Consider the following 24,871-nt stretch of genomic DNA (forward strand, 5'->3'; position numbering starts at 1 on the left):
CCGTCTTGCCCCTGCCTCCTGCTTCAGCCTCATCCCTCACCATTTCTCTAACCCTGATCTCTGCTCCAGCCAGGCCCTCAGTGGGCCCAGCACCTGCCAAGTTTGTGCCAATCTCTATGCCTTTGCCTAGGCCGTACACCCCTTCTGGAGTGCCCTCCACTGCTCTCACCATTTATCCAAATCCTGTCAACCAGAGCTCTCACCTGTCAACCAGGGCTGTCTCCTTTGGAACAAAGTTATATCTGATCTAGTGACAATTTTTGTCAGAGTTTAGAAGACATTGCTGCAGTGTCAGAGAAACTATTAAGCTGGGTGTGGTAGTGCATACCTGTAGTCCCAGCTACTTGGGAGGCTGAGGTGGGAGGATCTCTTGAGCCCAGGAGATCGAGGTTGCAGTGCGCTGTGATTGTGCCACTGCACTCCAGCCTGGGCAACAGTGAGACACTGTCAAGGAAAAAAAAAAAAGATGAAAGAAAGAGAGAGAGTGGAGAGAGAGGAAGGAAGGGTGGAAGGAAGGGAGGGAGGGAGGGAAGGAAGGAAAGGAAAAAGGAAAAGAAACTGTCTAGAACTAAATTGCAAGCATGTGCTCATTTCGAATCCAGAGTGGTCTTATCCTTATGGATACGTCTTGGTATCTTCCAAGGCTCCCAGCTTGGTACTGGCTATAAAGTGGGTGCCTGATAAAGACTTATTAAATGAGGGAGGGAGGGAATTATTAATGAATATAGTTGGCACTTCAATGGGTGGACAGGTGGATGGATGGATGGATGGGTCGATGGAAGGACAGATGGATGGATGTGTAGGTGAAAGGGTGTATGTATGTATGTGTGTAAGTGTGGATGGATGGATGGATGGATGATAGATAGATGTCCGGGTAGACAGAAGGATGGATGGATGGGTCAATGGATTGATGGGTGGCTGGAAGGATGGATGGATGGATGGATGGATGGATCAATGGATGGATGGATGGATGGATGGATGGATGGATGGTGGATGGATGGCAGATGGATGGTGGATGGACGGCGGATGGATGGATGGATTAATGAATGGATTAATGGATGGATGCATGGATGGTGGATGGATGGCGGATGGATGGCGGATGGATGGATGGATGGATGGATGGATGGCGGATGGATGGATGGATGGCGGATGGATGGATAGATTGTGGATGGATGGCAGATGGATGGTGGATGGATGGCAGATGGATGGATGAGTCAGTGGATTAATGGATGGATGGATGGATGGATGCATGGATGGTAGATGGATGGCAGATGGATGGCGGATGGATGGATGGCGGATGGATGGTGGATGGATGGATGGCAGATGGATGGTGGATGGATGGCGGATGGATGGATGGATTAATCAATGGATTATGGATGGTGGATGGATGGCAGATGGATGGGTGGGTGGATGGATGGATGGATGGTTGGTGGGTGGATGGCAGATGGGTGGTGGATGGATGGTGGACAGATGGATGGATGCATGGATGGTAGACAGATGGCAGATGGATGGTGGATGGATGGTGGATGGATGGATGGATGGACTAATCAATGGATTAATGGATGGTGGATGGATGGCAGATGGATGGCAGACGGATGGATTAATCAATGGATTAATGGATGGCTGGATGGATGGATGCATGGATGGTAGATGGATGGCAGATGGATGGTGGATGGATGGTGGGTGGATGGATGGATGGATGGATGGATGGATGGATGGATGGATAGATGGTGGATGGTGGGCAGACAGATGGTGGATGGACTGCAGGTGGATGGATGGATGGATGGATGGATGGATGATAGCAGATGGATGGCGGATGGATGGATGGATGAATCAATGGATTAATAGATGGATGGATGGGTGGATGGATGGTGGATGGCAGATGGATGGAGGATGGATGGATGGATGGATGGATGGATGGATGTTGGAAGGCAGATGGATGGAGGATGGATGGATGGATAGATGGATGGATGGATGGATGGATCAATGGATGGATGGATGGGTGGGTGGGTGGATGGATGGATGGATGGTGGATGGCTAGCAGACAGATGGTGGATGGATGGCGGATGGATGGATGGATGGATGGGGGATGGATGGATGGATTAATCAATGAATTAATGGATGGTGGATGGATGGCGGATGGATGGATGGGTGGATGGATGGATGAATGGATGGATGGTGGGTGGATGGATGGATGGATGATGGCAGATGGATGGCGGATGGATGGATGGATGAATCAATGGATTAGTGGATGGATGGATGGATCAATGGATGGATGGATAGATGGATGGATGGATCAATGGATGGATGGATGGATAGTGGATAGCTGGCAGACAGATGGTGGATGGATGGCGGATGGATGGATAGATGGGTGGATGGTAGATGGCTGGGTGGAAGGATGGATAGATAGATGGAGGACAACTAGGTGGATAAATAGGTGGATGAATGGAAGGATAAATGGATAGAGGTTGTTTGGGTGAGTGGGTGGGTGATGGATCATTGGATAAATGAGAAGGTGGATTGGTGGATGAATGGATGGATGGACTGGTGGGTGTGTGAGTAAAGGAATAAATAGGTACTCAGAGGAGTGAACGAATGCTCATCACCTGCTTACTGTTACCCACACTTGCCCAGGTTTGCTGTGTCCTGAGATTCTTGCCTGTTTTCCTCCAGGACCCTGGCCCAGAGCTCAGAGGACGAGGACGAGGGAGTGGAGCTGCTGGGAGTGAGACCTCCCAAAAGGTCCCCCAGCCCAGAACCCGAAAACTTTCTGCTGTTTCCCCTCAGCCTGGTGTGTTGGGGGATTAATGGGATTCTCTGGCCTTCATTACCTAGCCTGCTTAAACCTCCTGTTTTATAGATAGGAAACCAGACAGGGGCAGGGGCTGGTTGAGGGTTGTACAAAAAGTCAGTGGGCCAGCTGAGACTGAAGCCTAATCTTCTAGTTTCACTAATGGGTATTAAAAACCTCTGCAGTGAACCGAGATCGCGCCACTGCACTCCAGCCTGAGCTACAGAGTGAGACCTTGTCAAAAAAAAAAAAAAAAAAAACCTCTGCCAATATATGTAAGATGGCAGTAAGTCAGCTGGGCATGGTTGCTCATGCCTGTAATCCCAGCACTTTGGGAGGCCGAGGCAGGTCGATCACCTGAGGTCGGGAGTTTGAGACCAGCCTGACCAACATGGAGATACCCCACCTCTACTAAAAATACAAAATTAGCTGGGCATGGTAGCACATGCCTGTAATCCCAGCTACTCAGGAGGCTGAGGCAGGAGAATCATTTGAACCCGGGAGGAGAAGATTGCGGTGAGCTGAGATCGTGCCACTGCACTCCAGCCTAGGCAACAAGAGCGAAACTCCCTCAAAAAAAAAAAAAAAAAAAAAAAAAAAAAAAAAAAAAAAAAGCAGTAAGTGCAAAGAAGGAAAACTAAGCAGCGTAAGGGGAGAAATGGCATGTGGCTGGTATCTGCAGGAAGCTTCTCTGCTCCCATGGGACCCCCTCCCCAAACTAGAACAGGTCTTGGCCTTGGATTACTAGTGCAGAGTTCAAAGTGCAGACACTAGAATCAGACTGACCTGGGTTCAAGTCCCAGGTCTGCCACCCAGTAGCTGTGAGACCTCGGGCAGGTGACATCACCACGTGGAGCCTCAGTTTCCTCATCCAGAAAGTGGGAATAGTTACATCTCACGGGACTGCCATGAGGATTAAACGAAATTAGGCCCTTAGCTGACACTCAGTGGGCTGACCATAAATGGTGTACAAAAACAAACCAAACGGCCGGGCCCGGTGGCTCATGCCTGTGATCCCAGCACTTTGGGAGGCCAAGGTGGGCGGATCACCTGAGGTCAGGAGTTTGAGACCAGCCTGGCCAACATGGTGAAACCCCATCTCTACTAAAAATGCGAAAATTAGCCAGGCGTGGTGGCACATGCCTGTAATCCCAGCTACTCTGGAGGCTGAGACAGGAGAATCACTTGAACCCAGGAGGCGGCGTGAGCCTGCTGCTGCACTCGAGCCTGGGTGACAAAGAGCAAAACTCCATCTAAACAAACAAACAAAAGCAGCCTCCCACAGTGTCCCTCCTCCAGTCTCTCCTCAACTATTCATTCTGCACAATGGCAACCACAATACCCTTTTTAAAAGCCGGGACCAGGTACAGTGGTTCCCGCCTGTAATCCCAGCACTTTGGGAAGCCAAGGCAGGAGGATCACTTGAGCCCAGGAGTTCGAGACCAGCCTGGGCAACATAGTGAGATGCCGTCTCTACAAAAAAAAAAAAAAAATTAAAAAGTTAACCGGGTGTGGTGGCATGTGCCTGTAGTCCCCACTACTCAGGAGGCTGTGGTGAAAGGATCACCTGAGCCTGGGAGGTCAAGGCTGTAGTGAGCCATGATTGTGCCACTGCACTCCAGCCTGGATGACAGCACAAGACCCTGTCTCAAAAAAATAAAAATAAAAAAGCCAGCCTGGACTATGTCACTTCTGCAAGGCCTCCCTCTAGGAACTTTCATGGCTCCCTAGTGCTTCCAGCAGTGCATTGGTTCTTCACTCTGAAAAGGGTTGTTTGAATATGAGATGTGGTTGATAATATAACGGTTTACAGGCCAGACGCAATGCCTCACGCCTGTAATTCCAGCACTTTGGGAGGATGCGGCAGGAGAATCACTTGAGGTCTGGAGTTCAAGACCAGCCTGGCCAACATGGTGAAACCCTGTCTCTATTAAAAATACAAACATTAGCCGGATGTGGTGGTGCACACCTGTAGGCCCAGCTACTGGGGAGGCTAAGGCACAATAATTGCTCACCCGGGAGGTGAGCCGAGATCGCGCCATTGCACTCCTGCCTAGAGGACAGGGTGAAACTCTGTCTCAGAAAAAAAAAAAAAAAAGTCCCTCTCTATGTATAACAGCTTACACTTATTAAGTGCCTACCATGTGCCAGACACTGACTGCTCTAAATTCCTTGCATGATTAACTTATTTAATCCCCACAACTACTATTGAAATATTCTTGTTACTGTTATACACGCTTACACAGAAGAGGTTAAACAACTGTATCAGAGTCTGCACAGGAAAGGTAGCACACTCACATGGAGTGTTGAGGAGAATTTAATAACAGGACTGTTGAAAAAGGTGTTAATATAGCGTAGGGAAATCAGCAAGGCTGGTGCAGCACCCTGGGGCACAGCATGGGAAGTGGGCACCAGCCCTGGCCTGAAGGTACAGGGTGGGGTGGTCACCAGATCCTGCAGCGCGTGGAGTCCAGGTAATGAGGGCTGAAACCTTCCAGGGAGGGACACCGCCAACTCACAGGGAAGAATGAATACCCCACCTGCTGGTATCTCCCGTGAGCTAACCAGCAGGATCACACAGAGCAAAGTTGCACGCTGTTACGGTCCCTGTGCACAGGTCCTCGGGAGAAGGAAGAAGGAGAAGGGGGAATGAGGCTCTGGAAGAACACAAGTAGGATGACTGAACAGGAACTGACTCAAAGTCACACCACGGATGGGTGGCCACTGGACCCCAGTAGCCCTTAATCACTGCGCCATCTTGTCTTTGGATATATATATTTTTTCCTTCCTTCCTTTCTCTTTTTCCTTTCCTTTCCTTTCCTTTCTTTCCTTTCTTTTCTTTCTTTTTTGAGATGGAGTCCACTCTGTCACCCAGGCTGGAGTGCAGTGGCACAATCTTGGCTCACTACAACCTCCTCCTCCCAGGTTGAAGCAATTCTCCTACCTCTGCCTCCCAAGTAGCTGGGATTACAGACACGCGCCACCACACCCTGCTAATTTTTGTATTTTTAGTAGAGATGGGGTTTCACCATGTTGGTCATGCTGGTCTCAAACTCCTGACCTCGAATGATCCGCCCATCTCAGCCTCCCAAAGTGCTGGGATTACAGGCATGAGCCACCGTGCCCAGCTTCTTTCATTTTTAAAATTTTTTGTAGAACTAGGGTCTCGTTATGTTGCCCAGGCTGATCTCAAACTCCTGACCTCAAGTGGTCCTCCTACCTTGGCCTCCCAAAGCACTAGAGTTGCAGGCATGAGCCCCTGTGCTTGGCCTTATTTTTATTTTATTTTATTTTTATTATTTTTTTAGAGATAGGGGCTCTGTCGCCCAGACTGGAATGCAGTGACACGATCATAGCTCACTGCAACCTCAAACTCCTGGTCTCAAGGGATCCTCTCACCTCAGCCTCCTAAGTAACTAGGGCTACAGGCACTTGCCACCACACCCAGCTAATTTTTAAATTTTTGTAGAGATGATATCTCACTATCTTGCCCAGCCTGGTCTCAAACTTTCAGACTTAAGTGATCCTCCCGATCCTCCCGCCTCAGCCTCCCAAAGTGCTATGATTACAGCCACCGAGCCCGGCCGTTCCTGGGATACTAAGGATGATGATGATAATGGTGGTGGCTTTGTCTCTCTCTCCCACAGAGTTTCCTTCTGACAGGAGGACCAGCCCCAGGGAGGCTGCAGGACCCCAGCACCCACCTCCTGGACCTGAATGAGCCCCTGGGTGAGTAGCAACCTGGGTATCCAGAGTCCCAGGGCACCCTCTCCCCTGGGAGGTGTGAGAGGGATGGAGCCATTCCAAAGGTGCTGGGGGACTGTCAGTGCTTGGAGATGACCTTGATGGAAATGGCAGCTCCTGTCTCTTCTGTCTTCTCATGGGCACTGCGGAGAAGAGAGGAAGAGAGACCCTAAGGGAGGCAGGGGCTCTCCAAAGCTGCCCTTTGGGGTGGAAGCCCGAGCCTAGGTCTCTGGAGCCTGCACGCCTATGATCACACTTTATTTATTTATTTATTTTTGAGATGGAGTCTCACTCTGTCACCCAGGCTGGAGTGCAGTGGCACGATCTCGGCTCACTGCAAGCTCTGCCTCCCGAGTTCAAGCTATTCTCCTGCCTCAGCCTCCCAAGTAGCTGGGATTACAGGTGTGCGCCACCATGCCTGGCTAGTTTTTTGTATTTTTAGTAGAGACAGGGTTTCACCATGTTAGCCAGGATGGTCTCGATCTCCTGACCTCATGATCCACTTATCTCGGCCTCCCAAAGTGCTGGAATTACAGGCTTGAGCCACCACGCCCGGCCTATTTTTTGTATTTCTAATTTTATTTATTTATTTATTGAGACGGAGTCTCACACTGTTGTCCAGGCTGGAGTGCAGTGGTGCAACCTCGGCTCACTGCAACCTCTGCCTCCCAGGTTCAAACGATTCTCCTGCTTCAGCCACCTGAGTAGCTGGGATAACAGGCACATGCCACCACACCTGGCTAATTTTTTGTATTTTTAGTAGAGACGGGGTTTCACCATGTTGGCCAGGCTGGTCTCGAACTCCTGACCTCAGGTGACCCACCCGCCTTGGCCTCCCAAAGTGCTGGGATTGCAGGCATGAGCCACTGCACCCAGCCTAAAAATGGTTTAAGATGAACAACAACAACAACAACAACAAATTAAAGGAAATGTCTTCCCATGTGGCTATGGTGGTGATGCTGCTTCCCGCAGCCCCTCCACAGAGCATGAGACAAGCTGTCATTTCCTAGTGCACAGCTTCACCTGAAACCTCCAGGTATCAGCCAGAGGGATCTTTTCAGAGCCTGAATTGGACCCTGGCCCTCCTCTGCTCAAAACCCTTCTATGGCTCCCTAGTGCCCGTCAAAGAAAGATCAAGCTCCTCATTTGGATTCAGATCCCTGCAGGGTCCAGTCTTTGCCACATCTCAGACCATGCTGTGCTTCACACCCTCTGTTTCAGCCACAGTCACTGTCGTTCGGTTTATTCTTTCCTTCATGCATGTAACAAATATTTATGGAGCACGCTGTAAGCACCAGGCATGGTTCCGGGGGCTGCGGACTCACTGTGAACAAATTACACAGAAATCTCTACCCTCGCGGAGCTGACATTCTAGTGCAGGAGACAGACTGTAACAAAGAAACGAGTATGAGAAACTGTGCAAGAGGGAGGCTGGGCAAGGTGGCTCTGTAATCCCAAAGCTTGGGGAGGCCAAAGTGGGAGGATCACTTGAGGCTAGGAGTTTGAGATCAGCCTGGAGAGTATAGCGAGACCTTGTCTCTACACTGCCCTTTCGCCCAAGCTGGAGTGCAGTGGTGAAATCTTGGCTCACTGCAGCCTCTGTCTCCTGGGTTCAAGCGATTCTCCTGCCTCAGCCTCCCAAGTAGCTAGTACGTGCCACCGTGTCCAGCTAATTTTTGTATTTTTAGGAGAGACGGGATTTCACCATGTTGGCCAGGCTGGCCTTGAACTTCTGACCTCAGGTGATCTGCCTGCCTTGACCTACCAATGTGCTGAAATTACAGGTGTGAGCCACCGCACCTGGCCTAAAAAATTTTTTTTAATTGGCCGGGCATAGTGGTGCATGCTTATAGTTCCCGCTACTCTGGGGGCTGAGGTGGGAGGATCACTTGAGCCTGGGAGTTCAAGGCTGCAGTGAGCTATGATGGTGCCACTGTACTCCAGCCTGGGCAACACAGCGAGACCCTGTCTCAAATAAAAAAGTGCAAGAGGGCTGGGTGAGTGTTTTATGCCTGTAATCACAGTGTTTTGGGAGGCTGTGGAGGGGAGGATTACTTGAGACCAGGAGTTCGAGACCGGCCTGGGAAACATGGTAAGACCCTGTCTCTGCAAAAAATTTTTTAAAACCAGGTGGGTGTGGTGGCACGCACCTGTTGTCCTAGTTATGGGAGGCTGAAATGGGAGGATTGCTTAAGCCCAGGAGTTCGAGGCTGCAGTGAGCTGTGACTGCACCAGTGTACTCCAACCTGGGTGACAGGGCGAGATCCTGTCTCTATTTATTTCTTTTCACATTTTTATTTTCTTTCTCTCTCTCTCTCTCTCTTTTTTTTTTTTTTTTTTTTTTTTTTTTTTTTTTTTGACATGGAGTCTCACTCTGTCACCCAAGCTGGAGTGCAGCAGCACGATCTCGGCTTGCTGCAGGCTCTGCCTCCCGGGTTCACACCATTCTTCTGCCTCAGCCCCCCGAGTAGCTGGGACTATAGGCGCCCACCACCTTGCCCAGCTAATTTTTTGTATTTTTAGTAGAGACGGGGTTTCACCACGTTAGCCAGGATGGTCTTGATCTCCTGACCTCGTGATCCGCCTGCCTCAGCCTCCCAATGTGCTGGGATTACAGGCTTTCTCTTTTTTTTTTTTTTTAGAAGGGTCTCGCTGTGTCACCCAGGCTGGAGTGCAGTGGCGTACTGTCTGCTCACTGCGGCCTGCGTGCCCCCAGGCTCAAGCGATCCTCCCACCTCAGCCTCCCGAGTAGCTGGGACCGCAGGTGGGCACCAGCACACTTGGCTTTTTTTTTTTTTGTATTTTTAGTAGAGACAGAGTTTCACCACATTGCCCAGGCTGGTCTTGAACTCCTGAGCTCAAGTGATCCGCTCATCTCAGTTTCCCAAAGTGCTGGGATTACAGACGTGAGCCACCGCACCAGGCTCCTGTCTCTATTTAAACAAACAGGCCAGGTGCGGTGGCTCATGCCTGTAATCCTAGCACTTTGGGAGGCTGAAGCAGGCGGATCACCTGAGGTGAGGAGTTCAAAACCAGCCTGGCCAACATGGTGAAACCCTGTCTCTACTAAAAATACAAAAATCAGCCAGGCGCAGTGGCGGGTGCCTATAATCCCAGCTACTCGAGAGGCTGAGACAGGAGAATCACTTGAGCCCAGGAGGCGGAGGTTGCAGTGAGCCAAGATCACACCACTGCACTCCAGCCCGGGCAATACAGCAAGACTCTGTCTCAAAAAATAAAAATACAAACAAATGAACAAAAAAAGAGTGGGAGATAAAAATAAGCGTAACAGGGGAAATGATGCATGCAAGGAAAAAGAGTTTGGAGTAGGGGATTTCAGTTTTAAACAGTATGATCAGGGTGGTTTCATTGAGAAGGTGATAGTTGAGCAAAGACCTGGGGTGAGTCCTGACGATATCAGGGGGAAGAGTGTCCCAGGCAGAGAGAACAGCAAGTGCAGAGGCCCTTAGGTGGAGACTGTATCTGTCTTTTTTGGGGGTGGAAGGACAGGGTGGGTCTTGCTCTGTTGCCCAGGCTGGAGCACAGTAGTGCAATCACAGCTCACTGCAGCCTTGAACTCCTGGGCTCCAGCGATCCTCCCATCTCAGTCTCCCGAGTAGCTGGGACTACAAGTACACTTCATCATGTCTAGCTAATTTTTAAATGTTTGTAGAGAAAGAGGTCTTGCTGTGTTGTTCAGGCTGGTCTCAAACTCCTGGGTTCAAGTGATCCTCCTGCCTCAGCCTCCCAGAGTGCTGAGGTTATGCCTGGCTGTCTCTGTCTTATTTGGGGAAAAGCAAGGCCATTGTAGCTGAAGCAGAGAGGAGAGAAAGGTGAAGGCTGACTGCATGGAGACTCTGTGGGGCATTGTGATGGCTTTAAAGTCACCTTGCTCGAGGAGGCTGCCTCAGGGCCTTTGCATATCCTGATCCTTCTGCCTGGAATACTTTTCCCTCTGTTCTTTGCCATGTTACTACATCCTTTAGATCTCAAATCAAATATTACTCCTTACACAAAGCCCTCCCTGATTTCATGTGCTAATGGTTTATAACAGTCCATAATTACACAGGCCTTTGGGTCATCATTTGATGACTGTCTGTCTTCTCCTTTGGGTATGAGGCCTTCAAGGGCGGGGGCCAGGGGTGTCTGGGTCCCTGCTGTACTCTTCTTTGTGCACATGGATGGGCAGTGGTTGAGCATAGAGGAAGTTCACAGCACATATTTGTGAATGAGGAGCTAAGATTCACGCACTTGTGCTGTGTCTAGCTTTGTGCTAAATCTTGTATGTACCTGATCCAATTGGTGCTTCTCACTGGAATGTCGGTCCTACAAGAGCAGGGAGATTCATCCATCCTGGTCACTGCTGTCTCTCTAGCACCTGGCACAGTACCTGACACAAAGTAGGTGCTCAGTAAATGTGTCGGGGGTTTTTTTTGTTGTTGTTTTTAAGACGGGTTCTCACTGTGTCACCCAGGCTAGAGTGCAGTGGCACAAACATGGCTCATTGCAGTCTCGACCTCTTGGGCTTAAGCAATCTTCCTACTTCAGCCCCCACAAGTAACTGGGACCACAGCCATGTGCCATCATGCCTGGCTGATGTTTGTATGTTTTGTAGAGACGAGGTTTCGCCATGTTGCCCAAGCTGGTCTTGAACTCCTGAGTTCAAGTAATCCACCTGCCTTGACCTCCCAAAGTGCTGGGATTATTGGCATGAACCACCGCGCCCGACAGTAAATATGTTTTGAATGAATAAACTCTCATAAATGAAGTACGTGTGAGTATCCTGGTTTCCCAAGTAACAACAGCTGACTTAACTGCTTTTTCACCAGTACTAGTTATGGTTCAAAGCACCTTCCATAGATTTACTCATTTATTCCTTACAACAGCCCAAGAGGGAGGTGCTGTTATTAGCCTATCTTACAGATGAGGGAACTGAGGCACAGAGAGGTGAAGTCACCTGCCCCAGGTCACACAGCAAGTAAATATCAACACCTGGATTCAAACTAGGGCAGCATCTGGCTCTGGACTCGGGTTCTTCACTGCAGTCCTGAACACCCCAGAGAGGTTCAAAGAGCGGAACGTGCCCAAGATGTCACTGCCGTTTGAATCCAGGCAGGCCTCCCTCACCACCCAGGCTTTTAAGTCCCAGGAAGGGGAGACGGGTTGGTGTGGGATCTGATGAGGTTTCTCTTCAAATAATCCAACCAATCTTTTATTCTTTCATTCATAGTACCTCTCCCCACCGCCTTTTTCCCTTTTTCTCCTTTTTTCCTTTTTGCCTTTTTTGAATGCCCAGACACGCCACAATACCAGGCGTTATCAATACCAGCTCACGTTCCTTTCCTTATTTAAAAAAAGGACTAACTTTCTAACTCATTGTGGACACCGCTTCCCCTTTCCTCTCCGCTTTCTTTAACGTGCCCATCTTATCTAAACAAATCAAATGTTTAGCCAACCAAAATTAATTTAAATTGTATAACCCGACCCCAGCCAATAAAAAAAAAAAGTACAAAAGCAAGACTTGTGTCAAAAATAAAGGCTCTCGTGCCCCTTTGTTCAAGCGTGCTCTCCTGGTAACTAGCCAAAGAGGCACCCCTCTGTGCAAAAGTAAAATTACTTTACTAAAAATCCTTTGTTCAAGTGTTCTATTTCCTTCAGATTTTAAACATTATTTCAAACATTGGGGTTATGGTTGTCCTCTGATTTATCTTTCATCTTTGCAGGCCTGGGCCCCTCACTGCTCTCTCCGTACTCAGACGAGGACACTACCCAGCCCAGGGACCACTTCCAGCCAACGGCAGGCTCGGCCCAAGCCGACTGAGCCGCCTCCTCTCCCCATCTGCCTTCTCCTCCCCCAGAGAGGACCTCAACCACACTCCAAGCCGGCAGCCAACGCACAGGATGGGGATGCCAGGAGAGGGGCCCCTCTCCTCTCTATGTGCCCCCTGCCCACCTCGGGCCTACCTCAGCCCTCACCCCTCTGCCTGCTCCCAGTCTGGGGGCTCTTTGGGGTAGTCTCAGCTCAGTGACCTCTGGGAGGGGGTCCCTGGCTCCCTCCTCCTCCTCTCAGGATTTCTCTTGGGGTTCTCAATACTTGGTTACCTCATTATCCCTTTCTCTGCCTCTCTTGGCTTTATTTTGGGGAATTAGGGGTGGGGAGGGTTGGCAGGGGGTCATATCTGTGTTTCCAGGTTCTGGGGAGAACAATGATCCACAGGTCAGTGTGATCACGTTTCCTTCTATCCTTATGTTATTATTTTTATTTTTGTCAATTTCGTGATATGGTTTTTAATCATCATGAATTGCCTGGGGTCTGTAAGAATGTGGGACTCTGATCTTCCCCCCCTCCTCAGGTGTCAGTGGGGGGAGGCCCTGGGCCAGACGTTACTCCCAGCGACTTCTAATTGAGGCCAAAGCCCCCCAAGCCCTGCCTGCCAGCCCTGCCTGCCCCTTCCACTCTGGGCTTCCTGCTGCCCCCAGCTTTGCCTGGACACTGACTTCATTCATGGTCCTCCTACTTCAGGAGCAGCCTTCCACTTCCTCTGCTTCCAAACTATGCAACCTCCAACCTGCTCCAGTTCCAGACTGTATAACCTCTGACCTGCACTGGTTCTAGACCACACAACCTCCAATGTGGTCTGCTTTAGACCTCCTCCTCTTCCTCCTCCTTCCTCTTTCTCTTCCTCTTCTTCCTCTTCCTCTCTTCCTCTTCGTCTCTTCCTCTTCCTCTCCTTCTTCTTCTTCTTTTTTCTTTTTTTTTTTTGAGACAGAGTTTTGCTGTGTCACCCAGGCTGGAGTTCAGTGGTGTAACTTCGGCTTACTACAGCCTCCACGTCCTGAGTTCAAGTGGTTCCCCTGCCTCAGCTTCCCAAATAGCTGGGACTACAGGCATGTGCCACCATGCCCAGCTAATTTTTGTATTTTTAGCAGAGACGGGGTTTCACCACATTGTCCAGGCTGGTCTCGAATTCCTGACCTCAAGTGCTCCACCTGCCTTAGCCTTCCAAATTGCTGGGATTACAGGCGTGAGCCACTGTGCCCAGCTAGGACTCACATTCTCTAAAATCCCTCTGCTTCAAATTTCACCATCTTCAGCTCTTTCTAGTTCTGGACCTCACCAACCTCTCATTCTGCCTGTTTTCAAACCTCACGGTCCCCAAAAATTGTCTGGTTCTGGGCCTCGCAACCTCTAATTCCCTCTGGCTCTACAGTCTATGACTCCCAGATTCTTTTGGTTCTAGAATTCACTAACTTCCTCTGGTTCTAGACCTCTTCCTATAAATTAATCTCTCTTGTTCTAGATCTCACACCCTCCAACTCCCCCTGGTTCCAGATCTTATATTCAGTGATTTCCTCTGGTTCTGAACCCCACAACGCCAAGCTTCCTGTTGGTTCCACTCCTCCTGATTGGTAATATATTTGGTTCCAAATCCAGACCTCTTAATATCTCTCTTTTGTTTTCTTTTTTTTTCTTTTTTTTTTGTCGTCCAGGCTGGAGTGCAGTGGCAGGATCTCGGCTCACTGCAAGCTCCGCCTCCCGGGTTCACGCCATTCTCCTGCCTCAGCCTCCTGAGTAGCTGGGATTACAGGTGCCCGCCACCATGCCCGGCTAATTTTTTGTATTTTTAGTAGACACTGGGTTTCACCATGTTAGCCAGGATGGACTCGATCTCCTGACCTTGTGATCCGCCTGCCTCGGCTTCCCAAAGTGCTAGGACTACAGGCGTGAGCCACTGGGCCTGGTCAGTCTCTCTCTCTTTTTTTTTTTTTTTTTTTTTTGAGACAGGAGTCCCACTCTGTCATCCAGGCTGGAGTGCAGTGGTGCAATCTTGGTTCATTGCAGCCTCCACCTCCTGGGTTCAAGCGATTCTTGGGCCTCAGCCTCCCAAATAGCTAGGATTACAGGCGTGTGCCACCATGCCCGGCTAAGTTTTATATTTTTAGTAGAGACAATGTTTCGCCATATTGGCTAGGCTGTCTTGAACTCCCGACCGCAACTGATCCACCTGCCTCAGCCTCCCAAAGTGCTGAAATTACAGGAGTGAGCCACCACGCCTGGCTGGACTTCTTAGTTTCTAAATCACTTTTGTTTTAGACCTTATGAGGTTCAGCTTATTTTTCTGCAGTTCTCTATACACAAGACTCATTTGCCCTCATCAAAAACAAGTACAGAGAGTTTGATGTGTTTATCTTTTTTTTTTCTTTTTTTCTTTTTCTTTTTTGAGATGGAGTCTCTCTCTGTTGCCCAGGCTGGAGTACAGTGGTGCCATCTAGGCTCACTGCAACCTCCGCCTCCTGGGTTCAAGCGATTCTCCTGCCTTAGCTTCCCAAGTTGCTGGAATTACAGGAGCCCACCACCATGTCCGGCTAATTTTTTTTTTTTTTTTTTTTTTTTTTAGTAGAGACAGGGTTTCGCCAAGTTGGCCGGGCTGGTCTTGAACTCCTGACGTCAAGTGATCTGCTCACCTCAGCCTCCCAAAGTGCTGGGATTACAGGCAGGAGCCACCATGCCCAGCCCTGTCCTTATAATAACCAGTTCTTCTAGAACCAGACAATGCTCTAGTTCTCTTAGATTCTGAACCTCATGACCTGCACCACTCACTAGTTCCAGACTACACAACTTCTAGACAGTGCTACCTCCAGGGTCCTCTGATTCAAGATCTGGTGATCTGCTGTTTTTCTGGTTCTAGAACTGACTTACAAGTGCCTTCTGATTCTAGACCTCATTCCGTAAGTTCCTTTGGCTCTAGACTTCATCATTTCCAGCTCCTGCTCACTCAAGATCTGACTCCAAATTACCCTGGGTCTAGAATTCAGCCTTCAAATATCTTCTGATTTTAGACTTTGCCTTATACAGTTCTCTGGTTTTAGATCTTACCACCCTCAACTCCTTCTGATTCTAGATCTTATGGTCCCCAAATCTCTCTGGTTCTAGAACTCAAGATTTTAGGCTTTTGTTTTTCCTTTTTTTATTTAAAAAAAAAAAAAATAGAGACGGGGTTCCGCCATGTTGCCCAGGCTGGTCGCGAACTCCTGAGCTCAAGCAATTCTCCCTCCTTGGCCTCACCAAAGTGCTGGGACTGCAGGCATAAGCCACTGAGCCCAGCCAGGCTTTTTCTGATTCTGTGCCTTATTCTATAAATTCCTCTGCTTCTAAGCCTCACAGCTTCCAGCTGTCTTTGATATCAGATCCAAATTCTTCTGGTTCTATAATTCAGCCTCCAAATGCTTCTGATTATGGAATCTAGACTTTTCCCTAAAGATTCCTCTGGTTCGGAATCTTATAACCTTAACTTTCTAATTCCAGACCCCACCCTCCTAAATCTATTCTGGGCTTCCCACCCCACTAAACTTACCCCAATTCCTTCCTTCAGTCTTAAGTCTTCCCATTCTAGACCCCTACCCTCTAGGCTGTGCTGCTCCTGGACTTCATGCCTCTCCATTCTCATTGCCTACAATCTCTGTGCCCCAGAACCGCCTCCACTTCCCACCCCAGCCCTCCAGACATGCACTTACCTTGACTTTACCCCACATGGTTCGGGGCACCTGGGGCTCCCTCACCTCTTGGGTGGTTTGCAGTCCGAAGACTTCTCCAGCCGCACAGGCACACGCACAGGCACAGGCACACGCACAGGCACGGCACTGTCTGCATATTGCCGGGTGGGGAGAGAGGCCAGGACCCCTCAGCTCTCTGCCACCATCTATGTGCCTCCCTTACCCCCCAGCTTTCTTTCTGCAAATGGTGCTACTCTTGGTCTCCCACAGGAAAAGGCCTCCCCCTTCTTAGCCCCATTTACCCCCTTTGTGGAAGGCACTGCTTGCTCTGTTTCATCAGGGGGTGGCCTATCCAGATTGGTGCTATGGGGGGGGTGTGACCCCTACCTCCTCCCTCTGGAGGTGATGTGGATCCTCAATGGAGGGAATTGTGCTGGGCTAGGGAAAGGGGAGGGACTAGACCGGACACACTGGCTCTGAAACTCACCAATCTCTATACCACCATAAAAACCTCACCTTGGTAGGCACCAGAACTCTGTGTGTTGACTCATCTTTTGGATCTCCTCTGGGAGTGTGGGTGCACTGGCGGCTGAGTGTCTTTTTTTTTTTTTTTACTTCCTTCCTTCTTTCCTTCTTTCCTTCCGTTCTCTCTTTCTTTTCTTTTTTTTTTTCTCTTGAAGTCTCACTCTGTCGCCCAGGCTGGAGTACAGTGACACATTCTCTGCTCACTGCAACCTCCACCACCCAGGTTCAAGCAATTCTCCTGCTTCAGTCTCCCAAGTAGCTGGGATTTCAGGCGTGCAACACCACACCAAGCTAATTTTTTTTTTTTTTTTTAGATAGATTCTGGCTTTGTCACCCAGGCTGGAGTGCAGTGGTGCGATCTTGGCTTACTGTAAGCTCCGCCTTCTGGGTGCACACCATTCTCCTGCCTGAGCCTCCCGAGTAACGGGGACTACAGGCACCCACCACCGCACCCAGCTAATTTTTTGTATTTTTAGTAGAGACAGGGTTTCACCATGGTCTCAATCTCCTGACCTCATGATCCGCCAGCCTTGGCCTCCCAAAGTGCTGGGATTACAGGCATGAGCCACTGTGCCTGGACCTAACTTTTGCATTTTTAGTAGAGACAGGGTTTCACCACATTGGTCAGGCTGGTCTGGAACACCTGAATTCAGGTGGTCAGGTGATCTGCCTGCCTCGGCCTCCCAAAGTGCTGGGATTACAGGCATGAGCCACCATGCCCAGCCCTTTCTTTCTTTTGAGACAGGGTCTCACTATCTCACCCAGGCTGGAGTGCAGTGGTGTGATCATAGCTCACTGCAGCCTCCTGGGCTCAAGCAATCCCCCCATCTCACCCTTCCCGGTAGCTGGGACTACAGGTGCATGACACCAGGCCCAGCTAATTATTTTCATTTTTTTGTAGAGACAGAGCCTTACCATGTTGCCCAGGCTGGTCTCAAACTCCTGGGCTCAAGTGATCCTCCTGCCTCAGCCTCCCAAAGTTCTAGGATTATAGGCTTGAGCCACCATGCCAGCCCCATGTCACTTTCTGATTCTGTGTATCTGTGTGTGTGTGTGTGTGTACATGCATGAGTATGTGCACATTGTCATTCTATGTATGTGTATGGGTCTTTGTGACATTCTGTGAACCTGTGTTGTGGGTTGTGGGGGAGTTGTGATTCCTTCTACAAGTGCATATTACTGTCTGGGTGAAATGATTCTGCCTTATGTGTGTTTCTGGTTACTTTGGGTTTCCTGTGTTTCTCAGTGGGGAAGGTGCTGTTTTTTGTTTTGTTTTGTTTTTAACCTGCGTATGTCTGTGTGATGTGATTCTGCGTACATGTGTGGGACTGCTTGATGCTGTAATTCTGGGTACCAATGTGTGTCTGTGTGACATGATTCCCCATAGTTAAATGAGCATGTGTGTGCAAGAGTGTGTGTCCGTGGACTCATGTGCAGGTGGGTGCCTCTGTTGTCATGTATGTCACTCTTATAACCCCCCATACAGGGTTGCACATAGGAATCTCTTCAAGGGAAGAAAAACACTCTCAAACCTTTGCACTTCCTGTTCCTTTTGCCTGAAATGCCTCTCTCTCTTCCCCTCCTCCCCTCACTTGGTTATCTCCTACTCATATTTCACATCTTGGTTTAGGTACCAGCTACTCCAGGAAGCTTTCCCTGCCTGCTCCAATTGGGTAAAGTGCCCCTAAAAGCTCACCTCGGAAGCCCCCTCCCATCACAGCACTAGGCACTCTGCCCGACTCTGAGTATTGTCTGGTTTTGTTTGTTTGTTTGTTTTTTGAGACAGAGTCTCACTCTGTGGCCCAGACTGGAGTGCAGTGGTGTAATCTCGGCTCACTGCAACCTCCGCCTCCCAGGTTCAAGCAATTCTCCTGCCTCAACCTCCCTAATAACTGGGACTATAGGTGTGCGCCATCATGCCCAGCTAAATTTTTGTGTTTTTGGTAGAGACGGGGTTTTGCCATGTTGGCCAGGCTGGTCTTGAATGCCTGACCTCAAGTGATCTGCCTGCCTCGGCCTCCCGAAGTGCTTCGATTACAGGCATAAGCCACCATACCCAGCCTACTTTGAGTATTTGTGATGGAGTGAATATAAAAGCACGACTCTGCCGGGCGCGGTGGCTCACGCCTGTAATCCCAGCACTTTGGGAGGCCGAGGCGGGCGGATCACAAGGTCAGGAGATCGAGACCACGGTGAAACCCCGTCTCTACTAAAAATACAAAAAATTAGCCGGGCGCGGTTGTGGGCGCCTGTAGTCCCAGCTACTCGGGAGGCTGAGGCAGGGGAATGGCGTGAACCCGGGAGGCGGAGCTTGCAGTGAGCCGAGATCGCGCCACTGCACTCCAGCCTGGGCGACAGAGCGAGACTCCGTCTCAAAAAAAAAAAAAAAAAAAAAAAAGCACGACTCTGTGTCAGGCTCCCTGCCAAATGCTGTACTCGTGTTATCAAACTCTCCTCTAATCCTGTGTGATGGGGATAATTATTATCCCTGCTTTACAGAGGTTGAAACTGAGGCTTAGAAGAGGGTGATCACTTGCCCAAGGTCACAGAGTCAGGAAAGGATTCTGCTGGACTCAAACCCAAAATTGAAATCCATTATGGCAGCCTCCTTTTCCTCCAGCCCCCAAACAAACAATACGAACAAAGAACACAAAAGAAACATTTACTAAGCCACCAAGATGGGCTCTGGCACCTACAGAGGCAGTAGAGTGGCAATGAAGGACACAGGAAGTAGATAGGATTCCTGATCCTGGCTCTGTCACCTTCTTATGTTGTTGTGACCTTGGTCAAACACCTCTGCAAGTCTGTGTCTTTATCTGTAAAATGGGGATGATACTAATATCTGCCCTTTAGGGTGATTGTTGGTTGTGCTGGGGGCAGTGGGAGAGATGGGGATGGACTAACAAGAGGTTTGGGAGTGGAATAGATAGGTTTGGGAGTGTGCTTCCAGGAGGGTAACCAGAGCCTTACAGGACTTAGTGCTACCTGAGGGCTTAGAAAGGACAGACTGGAAGGGTGTACGGCAGATGGGGGTTGGGGAAGGGGTGGAATCTGGAGATTAGACTATTCAGCCTGAGGTTAGACTATTCAGGGTCTCCTAATCAGGAGTTTGGGTTTTCTCTTAAGGGTGCTGGGGCCATGGAAGGCTGGGAGTGAGGGTGTGCCATGGTTTTATTATGTCTTAGAAAGATCCCTCGGCCAGGTGCAGTGGCTCACTCTTGTAATCCCAGCACTTTGAGAGGCCGAGGTGGGCAGATAGCTTGAAGTCGGCAGTGAGGCCAGCCTGGCCAACGTGGTGAAACCCCGTTTCTATTAAAATACAAAAATTAACCGGGCGTGGTGGCAGGCACCTGTAATCCCAGCTACTCGGGAGGCTGAGGCAGGAGAATCGCTTGAACCCCGGGAGGCAGAGGTTGCAGTGCGCCTAGATTGCGCCACTGCACTCCAGCCTGGTCGACAGAGGGAGACTCCCTCTCAAAACAAAACAAAATAAAACCAAACCAAACCTCTAGCTGCCATGTGAAGGGTAAATGAGGGAGGCAGAGTGCATGCAATCAACGCTGTGATCTCAGACAAGAGAATCTGTAAAAAGGCAAACAGGAGAGTTTATTTGAAGATTCAGGATTTGGGAAGCTGAACACAGGAAGAAAGGGGATGGTGCAACACACTTCTGAGCCTTGCTCAGGACTTGAAATCCAGAGTGCCTTCATTTAAAAACTCAGAAACACCCTCAGGGTTGGACCTTTTTTGGCTTGAGAAGCCACCCATTTTTCAGAGATGGGTAACTGAGGCCCTAGAGAGGAAGGGAAGATTTGTTCAAGGTCACACAGGTAGCTGACAATAGGGCTTGACGCCCGGGTCCGGCTCCGCGTAGGGCATGGCGCTGCCTTGCAAAGCAGCCACACCCGCCAGCGACATTCACAACCCACCCCCCAACCCTAGAGGAGAGCAGGGAAATCCCACTTTAAGAACCGAGAAACTTTTTACAGCCTTGGAACACGGTAACTTTGGGAGCAGAGGCCACACCAGCTCTGTTTCCCCGCGCGCCCCTTCTCTCATTCCCTATTGGCTCTCTCTACCAGGGGTACCGTCCGGGGACCCTCTGGTCACCTTGTCCTCCGCGCGCTCTATGGCGAGAGGGACCTGCGCAGGCGCGTGAAGGGCCCCTTCAGGGCCCGCGCTTTACGACACTTGTGCGGCAGCGGCGGCGGCCACCCGGCGCTCCTTCGCGACGGTTCGGCCGGGTGCCGCTGGCGGCCGTTGCCAGGGTAGGGGTCGCTTTGCGGCATGGCGATGGCGGAGGGCGAGCGGACTGAGTGTGCTGAGCCCCCCCGGGACGAGCACCCGGCTGATGGCGCTCTGAAGCGGGCAGAGGAGCTCAAGACTCAGGCCAATGACTACTTCAAAGGTGCGCCCGCCTAGCAGGGAGGGTGGACAGCGGCTCAGGCCGAGGGTGCCGGGCCCGCGCGGAACCATGGCAACGCGGAGCTGCAGTCTGGGCGCGGGGCAGGCACTACCAAGTGACTGGGCGTGGGGAGGCCCAGGATGGCGCTACCAAGGGGCGACATAGGGGGCTTCGGAGAGTGATACCTAGGAGTGGCGTGCGGAGCGGGTGCTACTCAGTGGAGAGACTGAGGAGGGCGTCACCAATTGTGGGGCGAGAGGGGGACTGGAATGAGGGCGCTACCAAACGTGAGGCCTGTAGAGGGCGCTACCAGGCAGTGACATGTGGTGGGGGAGTGAGTGATGGCGCTACCAAATGGGGAGTCCTGGGGTGGGTGCCGCCAAGTGGGGAGTAGAGGAGGGACAGTCCCAATAGAGGCGGCAATCGTGGGGGTGGGGAATGGATCATTAGATGGGGGGAACAAGGAAGTAGAAGATTTGGGCTGACCGAGGAAAAGGAATGTGATGGTGGGGGCCTTGGGAGTAGGGGTGGGAATCCCCAAGAATAGTATCACTTAGAATATTGAGAAAGAGTCAAGTGTGGGGCACCCATTCATTCATTAATTCAACAAATATTTATTGAGTACCTGTTATGTGCCAAGGACTGTGCTTAACTCTAGGGATATAGCAGTGAAGGAGAGAGATGTGGTCCTGTCCTTAGCTTGTAATTTTGCAGGTGAACCAGACGTGAAAAAAAAAAAAAACATGTAAATAAGTAAAATACTTAAATTGTGATGAGTGCTTTGAAAGCAAACCAGCAGCGTGATGAAGTAGAGAATAAGGGTTGGAGGCTACTTTAGATAGGGTAGTGGGGGAAGGCCTTACTGAGCAGGAAGCATTTAAGCTGAAACTCACAGAGGAAGAACTGGAGAGGAGTGTTCCAGGGAGTTAAGGCAGCCTGTGCAAAGGCCCTGGGGTGGGGAATGAAAGGACACTGGCATGGCTGGGGCTTTTGCTAGTTAGCGGGAGACCAATAGCAAGATGAGATTAGGACAGAGGGCAGATCATGCAGGGTCTCCCCGAGTCATTGCAAAGAGCAGTTTGGAATTTTTTTTTTTTTTGAGACGGAGTTTCACTCGTGTTGCCCAGGCCAGAGTGCAATGGCGCAATCTCAGCTCACTGCAACGTCCGCCTCCCTGGTTCAAGTGATTCTCCTGCGTCAGCCTCCCGAGTGGCTGGGATTATAGATGCGCATGCACACCACCATGCCCACCTAATTTTTGTATTTTTAGTGGAGACGGGGTTTCGCTGTGTTGGCCAGGCTGGTCTCGAAACCCTGACCACAGGTGATCCGCCCACCTCAGCCTCTCAAAGTGGTGGGATTACAGGCGTGAGCCACCACTCCTGGCCCTACAGGAGGACACACTGAGTAAGTAAATGGGACAGTCTGGACTGGAGAAGAATTTGGGTGTGATCAAACTATGGTTGGGAATGGATGAGATAATCTAGTAAGAGGGTCTAGAGAGGGGACTTAGGACAGATCCCGAGTGGAAGAGGGGGAGGCTAAGGAGGACCGCTTAGTGAGGTGGAAAGGAAGCCAGGAAAGGTGTCGGGAAGGCGGAGAGAAGAGAGCGCTTATAGAACAAGGAGCTGGTGCCCTGAGTCCGATGCTGCCAAGGCGAGCACTGGCCATTGGCTTTGGCTCCGTGGATGCTGATGGTGATGTTGACAGGAGCAGTTGTTGGGGAATGACGGGGCTGGTGCAGCCAAGAGGGCGCTGAAGAGTGAATGGGAAGGGAGGGAGTGGAGAGAGCAAATGTTAAGTGTTAGGAGTATTGGTTCTGAAGAAGAGTGGAGAAATGGGGGAGGGTGGTAAGAAGTGAACGTGCGCAGGAGTTCAAGAGCAGCCTGGCCAACATGGTGAACGTCGTCTCTACTAAAAAATTAGTCGGGTGTGGTGGCACACACCTGTAGTCCCAGCTACTGGGGAGGCTGAGGCAGGAGAATCGCTTGAACCTGGGAGGCAGAGGCTGCAGTGAACCAAGATCACGTCACTGCATTCTAGACCGGGCAACAGACAGAAAAAAAAAAAAAAAACAACATGCAGTGTCAGGGGAAGATGGATTTTTTGTAAGGATGGAAGAGAGTAGAGTCCAGTAGAGATGGAGAATTGATTCTGCATGTGAGAGGGGAGACTTGCAGCAGCAAAACCCTGGAGAAGGTGGAGGTGGAAAGGATCTGGACCCCTGGAAAAGAGTTGGCCTCCAGCAGGAGCAGAAGCAAAGTATGGAGAAGTTTGATCTGGTGGGAGCCATGAGAGGGAGGTAGGACCAGTGAGAGATGAGGCCAGAGGTAGAACCTTGGAAGTCAGATTGGGGAATGTGGGTGTCATCCTGAGGGTGGTCGATGCCATGGGATGTTTCAAGAGTGGGGTGCCGTGGTTCAGTTACCATTCAGAAAAGATCCCTGGCTGCCATGCAGAGACTGGACTCCAGGGTAAGACAGGAAGGAGGCTAGATTAGTGGACAGGTGAGGGGTGGTGATCGCCAACCAGGCTGGAGGGACAGAAATAGATTCAAGAAGTGTTTCAGAGAGGAAGTGAGAGTGGCTGCCTGGAGAGAGGGTAGACGGTACTCCAGGCAGAAAAAAAAAAAAAAAAACAGGTGGCAAAGGCCCAAAGGTGAGCGGAACCTGGCATGGAGGCCGTGAGTAGGAGGCTGGAGGAGGTTACGATGAAGCTGCGGGGAGCAGATTGCACAGGGCTGTGGGAAGGAGGCAGGGCTTTCTGGGGTGGGGTGGTGGGGGGATGGGGCTCTGGGGAGCCCTGGGAGGTTCTGAGTAGGGAAAGGACACGGTCAGGTTTGTGCTTTAGGAACACCCCTCTGGTGGGGCAGGAGAAGAGACTGTGAGGCCAGGTAGAGGCTGAGCCAGGAACCTGGGTAGGAGAGGCCAGGCCAGGGCTGGGTGGGGCTGGAGGGTTAGAAGGGAGTGGCTGGATCTGAGAAATGTTCAGGAGGCTGACTTGGCAAAAGAAGCGAAGTGACTGCCAGGCTTTGGGAGCTGAGGGATCGGGAGGAGTCCTGGATGAGGCTCAGTCTCAGCTGGGTGATGGGGTGGAAGCTGGACTTCCCTGTGATGGGAGCAGCCTGCATGAGGGTTGCTGCTCAGGCCGTGTCAGAATTCTGGGCCACAGCTGCCATTGGGAGGAGCCCGTTGTCCCCCAGGACCTGGGATCCAGGCTCTCAGGAGTCCTGGGGCTGGGCAGGCAGCCAGAGGGGCCTGGCACTGAGCTGTTACAGAGGAGAACGGCCCTGCTGGCCCAGGCCCCTCGCTGTCTGGCAGGCAGTAGCAGGCACAGCGCCCCAGGCTCCAGGGCTGTGGGAATAGCAATAAAAAGAATAATTACAGTTCACCTTAATTGAGCCTTGTGGTGGCCAGGTACTACACCGTGGGGTTTAATCCTGCCCGGAGGCTGGGAGATGGCTAGGAGTGGCCCTGTTTATTTTATAAAGGAAGCAAGGCTCAGAGAAGTGAAACCACTTGCCCAAGGTCAGAGTGTGTGAGCAGCAGGGCCCGGATATCCCCTTCCTCGCCACGTGCTTGGCTCCCATGTTCAGCTTCCTCCCAGAGCCATACTGGCCCTGTTGAGGAGAAGAGGGGCCCCAGCAGGGAGAAGAGAGGTCCCGGGGCTCAGAGGACTGTCCCCTCAACTGTGGCTGATTGCTCTGTAAGTTCAGGCCTATTCCAGAAATCCTGGGGGCAGAGCCGGGCCCCCGTCTCAGGTCTGAGTCAAAGGGAAGTGTCTCAACTGTCTTCCCCTCTCTCTGGGCCTCCGCGCCCTGCTTCTGTAAAATCGGGGGTGGGGGCTTACGCTTAACCCCTAAAGAGGCTCCAGGTCTAAGAGCTTGTGGGGAGGGAGCAGGCCACGGTTGA

The 24,871-nt window shown here is 50.8% G+C and overlaps 2 protein-coding genes across 16 annotated transcripts in view; both read left to right on the top strand.

Moving 5' to 3' along the window:
• Nucleotides 1–13,969, top strand: part of HIF3A (hypoxia inducible factor 3 subunit alpha) — a 47,537-nt gene extending 33,568 nt beyond the window's left edge. For 5 of the 12 annotated variants that reach the window (XM_028840255.2, XM_077980590.1, XM_028840261.2 and 2 more), the window contains 3 exons: nt 2,674–2,791; nt 6,439–6,520; nt 11,151–11,303. In XM_028840255.2, coding sequence (XP_028696088.2) covers nt 2,674–2,791; nt 6,439–6,520; nt 11,151–11,269 — 319 coding nt within the window. In that variant the 3' untranslated portion in view covers nt 11,270–11,303. Of the gene's footprint in view, nt 1–2,673; nt 2,792–6,438; nt 6,521–10,987; nt 11,304–12,258 lie in introns of those variants that run through there. The other 7 variants (XM_001108464.5, XM_077980585.1, XM_002801303.4 and 4 more) reach the window with 4 other exon arrangements.
• A 6,826-nt stretch (nt 13,970–20,795) lies between these two features.
• Nucleotides 20,796–24,871, top strand: part of PPP5C (protein phosphatase 5 catalytic subunit) — a 41,118-nt gene continuing 37,042 nt past the window's right edge. For 3 of the 4 annotated variants that reach the window (XR_013408677.1, XR_013408676.1, XM_077976543.1), the window contains exon 1: nt 20,833–20,963. Coding sequence is in view for 2 of the 4 variants with exons in the window: in XM_077976543.1 (XP_077832669.1) it covers nt 20,843–20,963 (121 nt within the window). In the remaining 2 variants the exon portion in view is untranslated. 4 annotated transcript variants of the gene reach the window in all.

This window comes from Macaca mulatta, chromosome 19, assembly GCF_049350105.2.
Source record: "Macaca mulatta isolate MMU2019108-1 chromosome 19, T2T-MMU8v2.0, whole genome shotgun sequence".
Lineage (NCBI taxonomy): Eukaryota > Metazoa > Chordata > Mammalia > Primates > Cercopithecidae > Macaca > Macaca mulatta.